Here is an 18,090-nt window from a genome sequence, read left to right on the forward strand (position 1 = left end):
TGGTCAATTTTTTTTTTCATTAAAAAAAGAGATGTGCGAATAATATTTGTACTGATGATTAAAAAAAATTGATTGTTTTTAAAGATTCAAAATTTGCGATTATTAAAAAATGTTGATTTTTTCTATTGATTCAAATTTTGAATATTTAATTTTTATAAAAATTTTCCAGTCCGAATGATTCGCGTATCTCTAATTTAAATAAAAATAAAAATTCAATTTAATTTAACTAAACTCAATCAATAATAAACCTGCAATGTCTTTACCTAATTTTTAAAAAATTAATATAAAGTAATTGCACATAATAATAATATGTGCATTCGTCCAAGTTTTTGCCAAAAATATATAAACTCAGCAATTTGAAATAGAAAATAAAATAAATACTCTTTCACATCTGAGGCAAGTCTCAGACAATGTCTCACTTTTTAAATACTTTCAATGACATCAGCGTATCAAAATTTTATCAATTAATTTTAAAAAAATTTCTAACAGTTGATATCAATTGTGAGCGAAATGAAATTTGTGTAGTAAATTTTACCTTACACAATTTTAAAATTCTAATTATAAAATTTATATGAGGATTTTACTCTTAGCTCCTAATTGATGTCAACTGTAATTTTTTTTTTTAATCTACATCTCGGCCAAATTGTCCTTTTTTCAATTAGTGCTTCATTTTTTCTTCAATTAATTGATCGAATGGTACGCTTATGATAGTTGGGTCATTGAAAATTTTTAAAAAGTGGCGGGATTTTTCGAGAATGCCTTTAATAAATAATGTAGACGCACTTGACATTTTTCATACTATTTAAAAAAAAACCAATTTACAAAGTTACGAATCATGCATTGTGATATTACTCAATAGCCTTCCTTGTATATTGTTACGATTATTATTATAATATATCATATTATATTATATATGTATATTAATATTAACTATTATTATTATAATTATATAGACATTATTATATGATGCCATTTGACTTTCCATTTTTACTTCGAAAAAACATTTATATATTTATCTTCATCTCTTCATATCGATTGTAATAAAAATATATGAAACCAACATTCTTTTATTTGTTTATTTTTGAAAAATCTAACCGATCGTCATTTATTTTTTTATATATATATTTATATATAATAATAGTGTAAACCTCAATGTCCATTATTTATTTAGAAAAATATACCGTCGCTCCCGCGCCTTCAAGAGATTATTGCGGTATTAAAATATTCGCTAATGAGGTATTTAAGAAAAAAATATTTATTTGTGGTAATTAGTAATTTTTATGTAATTTTTTAAAGATTAAAATTTATCACTGGCGTATTTCTTATGGCCCGCATAAATATCCGTCAATAAATTCTTATAAATTTAACGAGTGGAGTAATAATTTATCACAAGATATTGAAATTATTTTTGGTAACTTTAAAGTACTTTAAAAAATATTTCAAAATTTCAAATTTAATTTAATTTTAGGTAAATCAGTGGTACGGAGTATTGATAATATAATAAATAAAAAATATTTATTGACATTACCACAAAATTTTATTTATAATTTACTAAAATATTTATCAATTAATGATATTAAAAATTTTTGTTTATTATCACGTGCTGCTTATCAGGTATTTTTTTTTTTAATTAAAGCAAAAATATCAAATATTGAATTTCCAGTAATTGTAATTTTTAAATAAATAAATTTTTATATTAAATTATATTTTATTTTATAGATAATAAAAGATAAAGTAGTCAAAGAATTGATACTAAAAAAATTAAAAATTGATAACAACAAAACGAATAAATCGATATCCAAAGAAATGACTTACAATTGGAATCGATTATTAGCGGAAACGAATGATATCGATAAGAAATTATTTAAAAATTCAAGGATTAAAGGATTAAATACTGAAATTATTAAAAGTCCTTATCAAAAATTGTTATCAAATCCTCAAGTAGATCTCACACGGACAGTCTCTTGGAATAAAAATTTAAAAGTTACAGTCGGAGGTTCAGTGTCTGATGATTTAATAATAAAAAATAATTCAGCTAATTTGCCAATACGGCGGGTCAATATTATCAACGTCCCATCCACGGAAGAAATAGTCAATAAAGATATTTTAGTTGATGTAAATAAAGAAAAAAGACGAACAGAGCAGCCGACAAAATTGAGAGGAAGTGGAGGGAAGAGTAAAATACAAGCTGGAGGGGATTACAAATTTTTAAAAAGTAATAAGAAAGTTATCAAAGCAGATTTGAACCCTGATTTATCAGCATTGAAAACTAACGACATTAATTTGGATGAGCTGGTCAAAAAAACTATTGATGAGTATAAAAAATCCAAAGAATTAATAGACTGCAAGTTCAGTTGGACAGATGATTTGGAGACTAGGGAACAAAGTCCTAGAACTCCAAAGAGCAGACCAGGTAGCTATGATTCAAAGGAGAGGAAATTTTTAGACCATATACCAGAAATTTCAAGATCTTCAGTCAACTTTACATTAAATGGATTGTCTTCATTAATAAGCGGTAGAGATGATAAACTTGATAGAGTGACACCTTGGGAACTGGCTAAATTACGTGGCTTTAAATCACGCGAGAGTTATTCTCTAAAAAAATCACGAGATCTAGACAAGATTTTATCTTACATCGAAGTACCAACAAACAAAGTCACAAGAACTCGTAAGAAAAATTAAATATGAAAAATATGTTATTTATTTATTGTATAGTAAATAAATATTTGAAAAATTTTAAATTTGTATAAAAAATAAATTAAGTGAACTCTGTGTGGTTCTAGCAAAGTTTGAATTTTTCCCGCTTTAATATTTGGCGCCAAGTAGATAGAAAATGACTTACAACGCAAGTGATGATAAGAAACAAAGCTAAGTTTGAATTCATAATTATTATAAAATTAAATAGTTATATAGATCGTATTGGATATCATTTTTTATAAAATATTTTTAAAAACATGCAATTGATGACTTACCACCAGCAAATGTCGCAAAGGTCCATCTTGATGAATTCCTGAAAAAAAAAAATAAAAAATAAAAATAAGCTGACATGACAGAGAAAAATTTTCAATTAAAAAATCAATATGGAGTTTAGATTAACCTCGATGGAGAACAGGAACATCAGTATCAGGATCAGGAACCAGCTTTAGATCTCCAACCACAAAAACTTCACTAAACACTACACTTGTCACTATCACTGACTACACTTTGTTTTTAATATAACTGTGAATGTAGCAGATATCATATTTAAAATTATAAATAAATAGAGTATATAATTAATAAAACGAAATGTTTTAAAAATGCACTAATTAATTTTTAAATTTTTTTAAATGCGCATTTTTTAAAAATTCTATTTTATTTATTATTTACTCTATTTATTTATAATTTTAAATTTAATGTCTGCTAATTCCAGTCATTTTTTTTTTTTATCACTAATTAAACTTGTCACTATCACCAACTTCACTCACCACAATCACTAACTAAACTTTTCACTATTATTTAACTGACAATCAATTTTTTTTAAAAATCACTCGTTAAAAATTTAAACATCGCGCCATTAAACAGTTAAATGCAATAATTGAATCGCTATATTTAAAACATTGATTATAAAAAATTTTTGAAAATAATTATTTATTAATTCATTTTGAATAAAATTCAACACAGAAATAATGAAAAAATTATTTATTTACTGAGTATTTAAATTATCCGACACACGAACTCCCGCTCAGACTCGAGAGATAACCACAAAAAATTTAAATGGATTCTAACGCGATGGCACACAATAATTTATAGTAATTATGATTTAAAAAATTCCTGACAATTTATGAGATTAATTTTGAGGATTAATAAATAAATATCGACGATGATAAACGTTTAAAAATAAATAATGCTACGGATTAGACGCTGAACGTTCTAGTGTTAAACTGTGTAGTCGAACTGTAGGTATGAAAGATAGAAGCTGGCGTCGAGAGCGCACTCTTACGGACGAGTTCTCGTACATACCGCGCACGAGTTAATAAATTAAACATACATAAAGAATAAACTAATACAAAAAACTAATTACTACATCACAACAATCACTTGAGAATATTAATTTTAATAAAACACATTTAAATACTTTTATTCCCGTTTCAAAATTTCGACAACCAATATGGCGTAAAATAACACGAGAGCTAAGCCGGCACTGAATTTAATTTATTTTAAAACTGACACTCACTAACACACAATTTAATATTTAAAAATATTCCTCATTGAAAAAATAATTATTTAAAAGTTATATGAGATTTATAACAAAGCGATACAATAATTAAACGAATTATTTTAACGAGATTAAATGAGAACGACACCGAGACGCTTGATTTAGCGGGAGACTGGCACCGAGTACTTTGAAATAAGCTCAAGGCGCACGCGCAACCCAATTTTATCAGTACTACGCAAGTCGTTCCAACGGACGCCACACTACACAACTGTTGTGTATCCAACTTCACGCCGCCACCATCTCAGTAATTCGGAATCTTTTTAGCTCGTGAATAAATAATTATAATTTACGGTTTTTTCGTTTAAATAAATTATAACTCGTGTTTCTAAATGATTTTGACCACTCATTGGTCATTTTGTAATAATAATTTAATCGGTACTCGAAACATAAATAGTCAAGAAAATAATTTAAATAATTCGCTACATCTTTTCCATTGACCAGCTACCGGTGGTCGTTGTCGTTCGCTACATAAATTTATAATCCGTGTAAATGACTTTTATTAATTATTATTTATAAACAAAAGTGTTAAAAAGTTATCAGTGATCATTAGTGTACAGTTTCAAATTTTTTTTATCAAGTGATTAGTGTAAAAATAATTTTTTTTTTCACATTTTTTTGTCAAGTGATTAGTGTAAAAATAATTTAATTTATTTCACATTTTTTCATGCCGCCATTTTGAAAAAATTTATTCAAATTATTTTTTAAATTGTGGGTGATAAATTATGTTAATATAATGATTGACAAATAATTTTTAATAAAATCATTAAATTTAAATTTTGAAATTTCGCGCCAAGTTGCCGCTACTGCGCGGCGCTGTAGTCGACGTTCAAATTTTTGCTAGAGTGGGGGCGGTCGATGAGTCGTAAAATCGATTGCGTTGTAGCAACTGACGGTTCGATAGCGGCAGTCAGTATCATAGAAAATGGCAGCAGTAGTCCAGATTCTTCTTTACGTTTAAATTAAAACTCAGTATCGCAGTTACGTCGTGTAATTATCCATTAAATTTGTTGCTCATTATTCTTTAATTAAATTGTGCAGTGCTTGTAAAATGAAAATTGTGCAAAGTGTTGAGTGAGTGTAAAGTGTCAAGTGTTGAGTGCTAGTGTGAAGTGTTGCTGATGGCTGATGCTGATGCTGACAACTTCCATGTTCCTGATCCTAATCATCTGGCATCGTCTGGTGGGGAAATAGCAGTTAAGTGACGTTTTTTAGCTGCAATACACTTGGAGCAATTTAATTCAAATCTCCAGGTGTATTAGGACACCCTTCTGCATATTATTTCCCCGCCAAGGTTTGTTCAAACACTCAAGTGTTTTTTTTTTAATTTTAAATATTTTTCTATCATATTCGCCGCCATTTTATTTTGACATACGATTTATAAATTTTCTCATTTCTAATAATTTATTATTCAAATATTTAAATTTACCACTTAAGTAATGAGAATAATTAATAAAAATAGAAAATTTTAAGTATACTTTCTAGTCTAGGTGCATTCGAAAATGCTCAAGCTCTGGCTCTTTTTTCGATTTGATTTTTCGATTTTTCAGTTTCCAGTTTTTTATTCGAACTTCTATTAATCCACGAAATCGTAATTTTTCTCGTTTTCTTTTTTCCGTGCAACTGCGCTGCAAGTAATTTCTTACCACAGCCTGAATATGCGCTCACTTCAAAGACCACAGCATCCACCCACATACCGAACGCGCTTTTTAAATCTTAAAAAATACCTATACCCCATCTAGTGACTTTGAAATCCCTGAAGTTTAATCCATCTCTGTTATCCTGTATTGCACTGTCAAAGTACCTCTATATATATATATATATATATATATATATGTACAATTTTAACAAGTGTCTAGTCAAGAACGTACTCTATCTACTAGCAATGCATTTGTCGGTATTTTTTTGTATTGCATCACTGAAATTTCGTCAGTAGTCCACGCCGTCTGACTAAATTAAATTTAACTTCTAAGTTGATTTAAAATATATATGCAATGCAAACAACGCATATATATATTTATATATAATATGACTTAAAAAAAATTGTTTAACATAATTATTAAATTACATAATGACTGTAAATAAAAAATCGGTATCTAAGTATTCTAGAGTGTTCAATAATTAGTTATTTAAATATAACAAAACGTGTGTAACATTACCGCCGCCATTGCGCATTTTAATATAATTACGCAAGTACTCTGTTATTAAAAAGTCAACAATGGCTAGTTATGTCACAATGGATTCAACACGACAGTCTGAGTAAGTGTTATCTAAGAAATTTTTTAAATAAATTTATTATTATTATTTTTAATTAATTATTTAAAACAAAAGTTCGTTTATTTCTTAAATGGAGTTTTTCATTTTTTTAACCCGGGGTCTTGACATTCTCGTATTTATTGATTAGGACGAGACCATTTTATATTTATTTTGTTATTTTTTAAATTTATTCATTTATTTTGTATGGAAAATTTAATTATAAAAATTAGTAATCAGTTTTCAAAAATAAAAAAAAAAATAAATACAAAAATAAAATCCACGTGACTTAGAATCGTGTCAGTAATAAACATGCGCGCGTTTTTTTTTTTTTTTTTTTTTTTTTCAACTTTTATTTGGATATTTTTTTAAAAATTGTATTTTTAAAATATTCCAATAGATATAATTTTTTTAAATTTTTTTAGTGAAACAATGGAGGATGATAATGATGATAAAGATGATACGAAGAGGTAAGTAATTATTTTTAAATTAAATGCCACGAAAATTCTCGTAACTTCCGGGTTTAATTGAAGATTTTTTTTTTTTTATTGATTGGGGAGTTTTTTATTTTTATTTTAATTTTGAAAAGTTAAAAGTTAAATTAATTATTGTGGGAATTTATTTTCAGGAAATCACGAAATTTAAGTGAAAAGAAAAGACGAGATCAGTTCAATATGCTGGTCAATGAGTTGGGTAGTATGGTCAGTACCAATACACGTAAAATGGACAAATCAACGGTTTTAAAATCAACAATATTATTTTTAAAAAATCATAATGGTAATTATTCATCTGTTATTATCATAAATCATGATTATTAATTATTTTTTTTTTATTATTATGCCCTTAAATTTTCTATTAAAAATCTATACCATTATCTCTTCATTAAATTGAATCCTTAGATGTCTTGACGAAATATTCTTATAACAAAAACTACAAGAAAAATTTTAATTGATCAAAAAAATGAAGTTCAAAAACTGCCCAAATACTAGAATATATTTTTTATCTAAAATAAAAAAAAATTTGCAGAAATTGCTGTACGTTCACGGGCCCACGAGATCCAAGAAGACTGGAAGCCGTCATTCCTCTCAAACGAAGAGTTCACTCACCTGATACTCGAAGCATTGGACGGATTTATAATGATATTTTCATCGAACGGTCGCATTTACTACGCATCTGAAAGTGTGAGCTCGCTGCTGGGCTACCTGCCTAGTGAGCTAACCAACTCAAGCATTTACGAGATAACTTACGAAGAGGACCAATCGCTTCTTTACAACATTCTACTCAACCCCAGCCCGGTTCTCGACCACCACCAAATAAAAGAAGAGCACCAGGTCTCCTTTACCTGTCACATAAAACGTGGAAGCCTTGATCTCCAAGAAGAGCCGACCTATGAACGGGTTCGTTTCGTCGGTTACTTCCGTTCGAACTCAGACATCGAGTCCCTTTTACCCAGCAATCGTTACTCCTCGAGCACCAGCGACTCTAAAGTCATTTTCGTCGGCACCGGTCGTCTACTTACCCCCCATTTAATTCAATACATGTCACTAGTGGACAGTACCAAGCTAGAATTTACCTCAAGACACAGTCTCGAGTGGAAGTTTTTATTTCTAGACCATCGGGCGCCTCCAATAATCGGGTACCTGCCCTTCGAAGTTCTCGGCACTTCTGGCTACGATTATTACCACGTTGATGATCTAGATAAAGTCGTCTCTTGCCACGAATCTCTGATGAAAAAAGGCGAAGGGACTTCCTGTCACTATCGTTTTTTAACGAAAGGCCAGCAGTGGATTTGGCTTCAAACCCGATTCTATATTGACTACAATCAATGGAACTCAAAACCTGAGTTCATTGTCTGTACCCACAAAGTTGTGAGCTACACTGAAGTACTTAAACAATTAAAAAAACTCAAAGATGGACCTAATCAAGAGACAACTGAATCAATAACTGCAGCAGTGATAACACCTACTGCAACTAAACAAACACGTTCATCATGGTCACCAAAATCTAGCCGCACTAAAATTACTTCACAAAATATTTACCGAGGTACTGAAGCAGATACTGCGTCTTTATCGGTTAGTCCACAAAGTTTACGACAATCTGTATCGACAACACAAAGTCCTAAATCTAAAATAATTCAAAATACTGTGAAATCTGGACCAGGACTTAATGGACAAAGACTCGGACTAAATGGACAAGGAACGATAGTTAATGGACAAGTACCACCTAGTAGACGGGAACCAGGAGCTTGTGGACAAGGTCCAGAGTCTAATGAACAAAATCTAGGCTCTGGTGGACAAGGTCTTGTATCTAGTGTACAAGGTCTTGGATCTAGTGGACAAGGGTCAAGATCAAATGGACTAGGGCCAGAGCTTAGTGGACAGAGACCAGGTCCTAGTGGACAAATATCTAGACCAAGAAGACAATTAGCTATTGAATTAGGGCCTGATGAAGTCTGTAATAATTATATTGAACCAAATTATACAGAATCAATAATATCTGCAGTTCCAGCTACAAATTTTTTATCACCAGCTCCACCAGTTACCGTAACATTACCCAGTACGATGGTTGTTAATCCTCAGTCAATAACAGCAATTTCACAAAATCAAATGCAGTCGGAGTTGCAGCGAAAGCATGAAGAGTTACAGCAACTGATAGTGCACCAGCAAGAAGAACTGAGACGTGTATCAGAACAATTATTGATAGCGCGTTATGGTATTTTATCACCGCTTATAAATACCAATTTGCCGCAATACAACGGGGCTGCTGGGATTGGTAGTGTCGGGAGTGTCAGTGTGACTGGTGCGTGTCAAGGTAATGAGGAAAGAACTGAACCCACTAGTGTCAATGATGTGAGCATCAATATTTTGCCAGTACCAGTTAGCATCCCAGTTCCAGTTAGTGTCCCAGTACCCATTTTACCCATACCTACTTTCCCGCATTCCCCGACAGTGATCCCGGTCGCGCCGATAGTCATTCCAGCCCAGGTTACTGATAATTCAGCGACGGTGCCATTTATTAGCCAGCAGAGACTTCTACAAGAGCCACGAAGACACGAAGGGATCCAACATTCCCAGCAGGCCCAGGGTCAAGGACTGATTGATGGGGAAATGATTAATTACTCAATTGGCCAACAAGATATTATTTACAACAACGCCGAAGCTAGAAATACCCATAGATCGATGATTAATCAATAGCTGGTTAATTAATTAAATTTATTTGGCCAAGTAAATTTCTTATTCCGGTATGAAAAGGTTGATAATTATCGTGGCCTTAGTGAGTGAAGATAAAAAATTTTAAATGAGATTTATAAATATTATTTTACACATATATAGACAATACTTAAATAAATTTAACAAGTAGTTAATTAAATTTTGTGCTGATTAATTTTTAATTACTGTTAATTATCCAATCAATAAACTAGAAATTGATATTAATCAATTATAATATAGAAATTGATAGTTTTGAAATTTGAATTTTTTAATTTAAAAAAAAAAAATTTCAAAAAAGTTGATCTATTTTAATCTGATTAAATGTCATTAGATATAAATTATTTTTTTCAAGACGAAAGAGAATCTTTTGGCTTACAATTAAAAATAAAATAAATTGGGACCAAAGTATGTGCAATTTTTTTATTTTTTAAATTTATTTATAATTTTTTTTAGGATAAAATGATAAATATTTTATAACTTGTAACGACATAGAGATGAATTCCATAATTAGTACAAATGTTTATATATTTAATATGATCTCTGACTATTAGAATAATTAAAAAATATATGTGTAATATATACATAAGTGTAAATATATATATTTGTATAAGTATTTATATATTTTGAAATTTATACTGTACTCATATTTAAAATGTTATTTATAGCAAAATATTTTTCTTTTGCTTAAAAATATTTGTGAAGAAAAAAAAAATTTCTTTTGTAAATAATTTATGTGTTAATTAATTTAATTATATAATAATTACTATTGATAAATATATAAATGTATATATACGAAAAATAAATTTATAAACAAAGTATTAATAAAATTGTTTTTTTATTTCTCTATATCACCAACAAATGACTTCTTTAATAATAATTATAAAAAATTTTTTAACTATAAACGATTTACGATAAAACTTAATCAATAATTTTAAATAAATGCAAGTAAAAAATATTAATTTTTTAATTTTTTAAACGCGTCCATTAATATTTCCATTTCTTGATTAACATTAATAATTAATTCCTCGATCTGATATTTGCTGTCAATTATATTTATACTCTGGGTGTACGGGTCGTATCTTACTCCAAACTTTTTAGGTATCGTTTGTGCAAATTTCCTTGAAAAAAAAATTATAAATTATTTTCATTTTTTTATATGAACAGAAAAAAAAAGTATTGCTGATATTTATCGAATTTTTTAATTTTATTTCTGTAAAATTCTAGAAATACTAAAATACTTAAAAAATAAAATTTAAACATTCAAGTCTCAGTTGAAATTTAAAAAATTCAAAGTCAAAAAAATACCCGCCTATTTTAAAATCTAGTCATTTGCTAATAAATTCAATTATTCACCCCCCCCCATACTTTGTTAAAAAAAACTTCTTATTTACTCCGTACTGAAGTTAACCAACGTCTAATAATTTTTGAATTTTTTTTAAACAATAAATTATAAAAAAAAAAAAATATTTTAAAAAATTGCACCTGTAGTTTATTAAATTTTCTACATGTGCATTTTTTTAGTTTTTGTTTTTTTGTAATTGATTCGTTGAAAAATAATCCAAAAATTGTTGATTGTCTGCTAACTTCAGGATCATACTCCATACGCGATTTTTTTTTTCAAAACCCAGAACTTTGAGTCTTTGAGTGACTCCTTCCCGAATTTCTACCAGTTTATACTTACAAGATTTTTTCTTTCCCATCCTCGAAGTCTTCAGCGACATAATAAACAGGCTGGTACTCGGTTATCGGATATTTCTGTAATGCAGTTTTAGCTGGATCAAAAGCTCGAAGTTCTGGTTTCCCACTGATGGCCCACTCGAGCTCGCCAAAAGACGACAGAAGGCCTGCTCCGTAAGCTTTCAGTTCCCCTTGTTGTCGACACAATCCGAACTCAACCGTGAACCAAAAGCACTATAAATAAAATAAATAACGCAAATATTTACTGCAAATAATGTTTACAATGAAAATTGTTTCAAAGAAAACTGAATTATGATAAAGTTCAAAGATCAATCGATAAATCATCATTGCTTGTCTGTTCAAAGGCATGATAACAATAATAAAAATAATAAAAAAATACGATAGCAAATTTGTTGATATCTCGAGCAGTAATAATGATAACAATAAATAGAGAGAAACGAAATAATCGATAACGTACAGTGGCAAGTTTTTCAATGTACTCATCTGGGGCTCCCAGAGATGCCAATCCAATAACTTGAGAAAATTGAGCAAATGCCGGATCAGCGAGCATTGGCGCGTGACCTAGAACTTCATGACAGACATCAGGCTCCGGAGTATACAATGGCTTACTGCTGTGTCTGATATATTGGGTACTATGGAACACTCTGAATGCTAGTCCGGCTAGAAAGTCACGTGAAGACAATAATCCAGCTACTGGTCGTAAAGTAAATCCGGTGCAATCTATATTTCAGCAAAAAAAAAAAAACAACAATAATAAATTCGTGATATATAAATATGTATATGACTATTAAGCACTTTAAGTGTACGAACTTTGGCACTATTTTTGAATACTATTTATTTAAATAGTGGTTTTGCAGCCATTAATTGTGAAGGTTGAATAGAATTCGCAATTATTTTCATGGGGAAAAAAAATTATGAGGATTTTTAATTTATTGTACGTCGGAAGGGAGTGTCAGAAAAATCTGCCGAGATTTAGACACTGGGTATTTAGGTTTTACAATTTTATTTTAAATATTTTCAGTTACTTGATACGTCAGATTATTTTTTATAAATATTTTTTCAAGCTTAGGTCCATAAATATCAAGTTATTAAACTTGTAAATAAATAATAACATGACTTAAAATTACGACGGTTAAAAAAAAGTATTTTTATGGTGTGTTGTTATTAATTTTCCTGGGTAATAAAAGCTCTAGATTATTTTATTCCTGCAGTAGATGTTTTAAGATTATAGAAATTAAAGCGTCACGCGGTTGCTCGTACACCGATTTAGATTTATTTAATCCCTACTTGGGTAATTAGTTAGCAAAGAGTAGACAAAATGTCCATATAAATATTTATAAATAATAAAACCCTCAAAGGAAGAAAGTCAGCAAATATTTAAGCATATTTTTTGGCGAGGAGAAATACCTCAGCCCTAAATAAAATAATAAAATAAATTACTGTCTAATAAAATCCATAAAATAAAAAATAAAACGTTATTACGCTCAAAAAAAGTTAAATTTATTGTTTAAAAATTTGAGGTCCAAGCTCTAGTTCCAGCCCTTGCCCACTTGGAATCTCGAATCCGATAATTAAAAGTTTTCCCAACTTATTATAAAATATTTAATTAAATAAATTACCTTTCAAAAAATCAGATATGTCTTGAAGCTGGGGTATATTATCAGCCCGGTATCCACAATTTTCAATCAACAACGGAAACACATGATTATGTTCACGACACGCATATTTCGGATACAATTCAGTCAGTTTATTAAAGACAACTCCCCATGTCGCTATTTCTTCTTGCGTATAATCAACGCGCGGAATTTTTTCCCCGCTGTAATTATTAATGATAAAAGTTATTTATGATGACAAGTATAACTCTCCTTTTATTAATATTTAAATTTCATATTTAAATTTACATATCGTGTGCATTTAATTAATGGATACCAAGCAGCTTATTAATTATTGTGAAGTAAATAATTACACGTGTCATAAATATATGGATTAGAAAAATAAAACTTACTGTTTGTAGTTGAAGGCTATATCTGCAAAATACTTTCTCCGTGATCGGTAAACAGGATCTGTAAAACCGGGATGATCTGCATCTAATTCAGCTCCATAAGTCAATATTTGATTTGCGAATTTATCGAGATCGCGAATTCTTCGCGGAAACCAGGGCACTGAATCCATATTATTCTTATGATTCCTTCAATAAAAAAAGTTTAATCAGCATGACAGTAATCTTCTTGGTTAAAAAATATAAAAAATTATATTGAATATCGCAATTTCAAGATAGAAAAATTTTAATTACATTTCATCTTTTCTTTTATTTTCTACGATAAATTTACATGAAAAATTTATTCACATTGTAAATTAATTTGTTAATTAATTTTCGGAATCGCGTATAAATTTGCTGTTAAGTCAATAAATATTAATAAAGTATTTTTTTAAAAAATATTTATTTTTAATTTTATAAAAAAAAGTCATTGCTTATTTTTGTTCTTACAAATACCTCGATATGATGGAAAAATATCCAGATTGTGCCTTAACAGCTTCGATAGCGGCACCGAGATTTCCCCCAGGTGTACATTCGACCACGAATTCATAGCCGTTAACTTTACGCAAAGAGCTGCGCGACTCAATGTACGACAAGTTAACTTTATGTTCCTGTAAAATATTTATAATTAATAATACATAAATGAAATCCATCTGTGGAAAAATAAAGAAACGTATAGTCTGGGTCTTGCGTGAAAATAAACATGAAAATATTATATTGCACGCAATAAAAAAAATTTTTAATAACCCGCGAGTTCTTGCTGAATGTTTCAAATTAAACAGAGAAAAAAAAATTTTAATTAGTAAAAAAATTCAATAGAACGGAATTGAAATAAAATAAAATACATATTGAAAACGTGGAGTGAAAAACGCCGTAGGGCTTAAACCCGCAGAGATGATGTATAGAATATATAAAAATAAATATATAAATAAAATGAGTGTAGAAAAAATATTGAAATAAAGTGTACATTAAATATATATCGGGAGTACATACACTAAATATCTGTAAATATTTCCCAAGAGCGCCGACTTCGTCTTCTTCTTTTGGTGAAAATATTAAACACGTACTGCGAGCTGAATCTCGCCCTTCTTTTATGTAATTCCCTCCTTCCATTAGTTTTGGCTGTAAATTCAATTATTATTATCATTATTTCATTTTTTTATTTTAACCATCATTAAATCAGTATTTTTTAATCGTGACCCAAATATACAGTCACCCTTTTTACAATCATATATATTTATTGACAATTTTTGTATAAAAAAAATTATCCGTATGACAAATTATCTATTTAGATCATCCAATTTTAAATTTATTTTCGGGGTCAATGCAATTATTTAAAAAGTAGTTATCAATATTCCCATCCGATGCAGTAATTAAATTATAAATAAAATTGTTTGTTATATTGCGATGCGAGTTCATTCTAGTTTTAGTCGAATCGCTCGGTTAATTTACTTGAATTCATGCTTTTCTACGATCTCAGATTTTTTTAGCGTAGCTCAATTTAAATTTCGCGCCAAAAAATTATTTTTTTCTCTAAAAATATATCTAAATGAAATTGTTAGTTGTGATTTATTTTTGTTTAGAAAAATCAAATCTGACCCAAGTAAAGTACAAAAAAAATTAAATTCAAAAATTTTTATGGTTTAAATAATTTTATGACTGTTATTATATTTTTTTAAAATTTGATAAAAAAATTAGTATTTGATGCCATAAGATTATTTAATTAGTGTCGAAATGATCTACGGTGGTTAAAGTTATGGTTCGAATCTAGAGTTTGGTCAAATTGGGTTAGAAATCCAGAAGTTTAGTTCTTCAGAGCATGGGTTCGAGCCCAGTGCTGTGCACACCCACCAAGTGACTGATTACGAGTAAAATTTCAATGTTAATTTTTTTTAACTTCCCTCTAGAAAAATTGAAAATTTTTTTTTATGAAAATGTATCTTTTAAATTCCACCATTTATTAAAGATTCAAATAAAAAAAAATGAACGGCAAAAGATACTGTGAAAAATTCCCATTAAATTTTACTATGGGTGCATTGTAACCCCGGACCATAAGAAAACTGGTACAAAATTTACAAGTATCCCATAGTAAACGTATGCGCAGACGACACAATTGGGACCTATGCGCATACGTTTACTATGGGACACTTAAATTTTGTATCAGTTTTCTTACGGTCCGGGGTTACATTGCACCCATAGTAAAATTTGTTGGAAATTTTTCACAGTGTAGTAGATAAGTTTTCATATCGAGAAAATTCTCGAAAACTCTTCGATATTTTAAAATCTACACCTCGAGATGTTTTTACACAGGCAATTTTTTTTGTTATTTATTATTATTATTTGTTGTTATTGTTATCATTAGAGTCCCTGTTGTAAATCCATAAATATTCTGTTTCATAAAAATTATTTCTTACTTCAAAAGTATCTACAGACATCATTACTTATAGAGAGTTTAAAAAATAAAATCCAAAATAAATAACAAATTATCACTCACAACTTTTTTCTTAACAACATATACTTAAAAAAAAATTTATTTTCTCGCGATAGATTAATAATTTATCACGAATAATATATAAACTAATCTTGTAATCATGTTTTACCAGCTAATTTATAGACCAATATCCCTACCATTATTATATTTACCCACTCTAACTACATCACTCTTTTCCCACTTGTTTAACTTTTTTTTTAAAACTATTTATTTAAACATCCAGTTGACTTTCATCAGCTCTTTTCGACATCGAGATCACGAGATTGATGTGTAATATAATTACTTTTGACATAACATGTGTTATTTTTCATTACCATAAATATACGCTCGATAAGGAAAACTCAATCAAGGTTAACATATTTTCTACATGTACTTTGCCATCAACATCAAAATAACATCATATAAGACTGGGAATTATACTGCTAATTATTTATTTATCTATTCTGGAAAAAAATAATTATCCGTATTACCTTGTTTTACATTATTTCGTAATTTTACCTAAAGTGATTATGTGACCTTGATATTTTTTCTTATCTCTTTTTAGTGAAATCTGCTGATGTAATTTCACAATTTTATTGAGTCAGAAAAATTAACTTTACCAGAATGGAAGTTTTTTTTTTTTAGAAATTTTTTCTTTCATTTAAATAATTTATCACTTATTTTTTTATTATACTGTATAAAATTTAGGAAGTGGACGTGAATTTAAATCCGGAGTGAATGTGAAACAGATGACTTTATTTATTTAATTCTCTTGCAGTAAAATTTACTCCGAAAGGGAATTTATTTTAATATGAAACTCCAAACCAAAGTGAAATTTACTCCGAAGTGGAGTTTACGAAGTGAAATTTACTCCTATGGGGAGTATTCAAATATTAAAACTCTTAGTTGGAGTGAAAATTACTCCGAAGGAGAGTATTTTAATACAAAACTCAAAATCGAAGTTAAATTTACTCCGAAGGGAAGTTTATTTTAATATAAAACTCAAAATCGGAGTGAATGCGAATTTAAATAAAATCCAAATTACTCCAATTAAAAGACAAACTCCCTATTTACTCCATATGCAGAGTGATTTTTTTGTAAAAACTCCGACGGAGTAAATTTAGATTCAAATAAAATCCGTAATCACTCCCGATTTCTTATACAGTATAAATATAAAAAAAAAAACAATAATAACAATGATAAGTATTTATTTATTGATTTCAATGTCAATAACGAGAAAATATTTAATTGATTTTCTTCATACAGAAAGAATAATAAAAAAATTTTATATAATTCATAACAATTTTCCTTCGAGGAAAACATAATGATGCAAATTTATAAAATAACATCCGAACAAATAAACAGAAAATGATTGTGTAACAATAAAATTCATCGAATAGATAATTAATTCCAAGTCGTATTAGAAATAATAAACAACAGCAAGAAATAACAGCAAGAAAATAATTTGTACTCACTTTATCAGGTGGTGAACTACTGAGTAATTCTTCACCATTTCCATTATTTTTAGCTCGAATAATATTTTTCCCATAACTTGAATTCATTTTCACAAATGAAATTTAAACCAACAAAAAAAAAGAAAGAAATTTTTTGGTGCAATTAAAAAAAATTGGGAACGTGTAACTGATGCCAAGTCAATAACAACTAATCCCATTCATCAGGGAGTCAATTTATTTTATTCATAACGAAACAAGAACTCATTGTCAAAACTTGCGAAATGTGATATTATATCTTTCATATTAATATGATGATAATATATTGCGTTATAAGGTTAAAGATACACTATTAAAGTTATCAACTTAAATAAAATAAACATTTTTTGTTATTTAATGCAGCGGCTTGACAATTTATTATATAAAAAATATAAAAAAGCTCTTGATAAAAAATTTTTTAATTAAAAAAAATAATCTGGATGAGTGTATGAGTATATTTTCAACATTTAACATCTCAAAAAAAAAATGTATATATATATATATATGTATGTATTTTTTTGAATATTTAATGAACGCAAGGGCTGTGTTGTCAGAAGATGAGAAGTGGAGCAGAAGGAGAAGCTGTTGTTGACCAGGAAGTGGATGTTGCCAGATACGATGATGCTGCTGGAGAAGGGACTTGATATGAGCATTGAGCAGGCGCCTGGAATACCAACAAA

General features: G+C 28.8%; 2 protein-coding genes across 3 annotated transcripts; one reads left to right on the forward strand and one right to left on the reverse strand.

Annotated features, from left to right (window-relative positions):
* Positions 1–6,118: 6,118 nt before the first annotated feature.
* Positions 6,119–10,063, forward strand: LOC103569770 (circadian locomoter output cycles protein kaput). The gene is made up of 4 exons (XM_008547251.3): positions 6,119–6,511; positions 6,931–6,975; positions 7,134–7,282; positions 7,532–10,063. The coding sequence occupies exons 1-4, from the start codon at positions 6,471–6,473 to the stop codon at positions 9,697–9,699; spliced, it is 2,403 nt and encodes an 800-aa protein (XP_008545473.1). The 5' UTR covers positions 6,119–6,470; the 3' UTR covers positions 9,700–10,063.
* Positions 10,064–10,539: 476 nt separating this feature from the next.
* On the reverse strand, positions 10,540–17,603 carry LOC103569754 (protein henna). 2 transcript variants are annotated; one of them, XM_008547230.2, is made up of 8 exons: positions 17,396–17,603; positions 14,444–14,572; positions 13,907–14,061; positions 13,418–13,600; positions 13,032–13,228; positions 11,870–12,132; positions 11,396–11,625; positions 10,540–10,832 (listed from the first exon to the last, which is right to left on the reverse strand). In XM_008547230.2, the coding sequence occupies exons 1-8, from the start codon at positions 17,480–17,482 to the stop codon at positions 10,670–10,672; spliced, it is 1,407 nt and encodes a 468-aa protein (XP_008545452.1). In that variant the 5' UTR covers positions 17,483–17,603; the 3' UTR covers positions 10,540–10,669. The 2 variants fall into 2 exon arrangements, with proteins under 2 accessions (XP_008545452.1, XP_053596006.1); XM_053740031.1 differs by lacking the exon at positions 17,396–17,603 and adding an exon at positions 15,865–15,975.
* Positions 17,604–18,090: the final 487 nt, after the last annotated feature.

Source organism: Microplitis demolitor, chromosome 1 (genome assembly GCF_026212275.2).
Source record: "Microplitis demolitor isolate Queensland-Clemson2020A chromosome 1, iyMicDemo2.1a, whole genome shotgun sequence".
NCBI classification, from domain to species: domain Eukaryota; kingdom Metazoa; phylum Arthropoda; class Insecta; order Hymenoptera; family Braconidae; genus Microplitis; species Microplitis demolitor.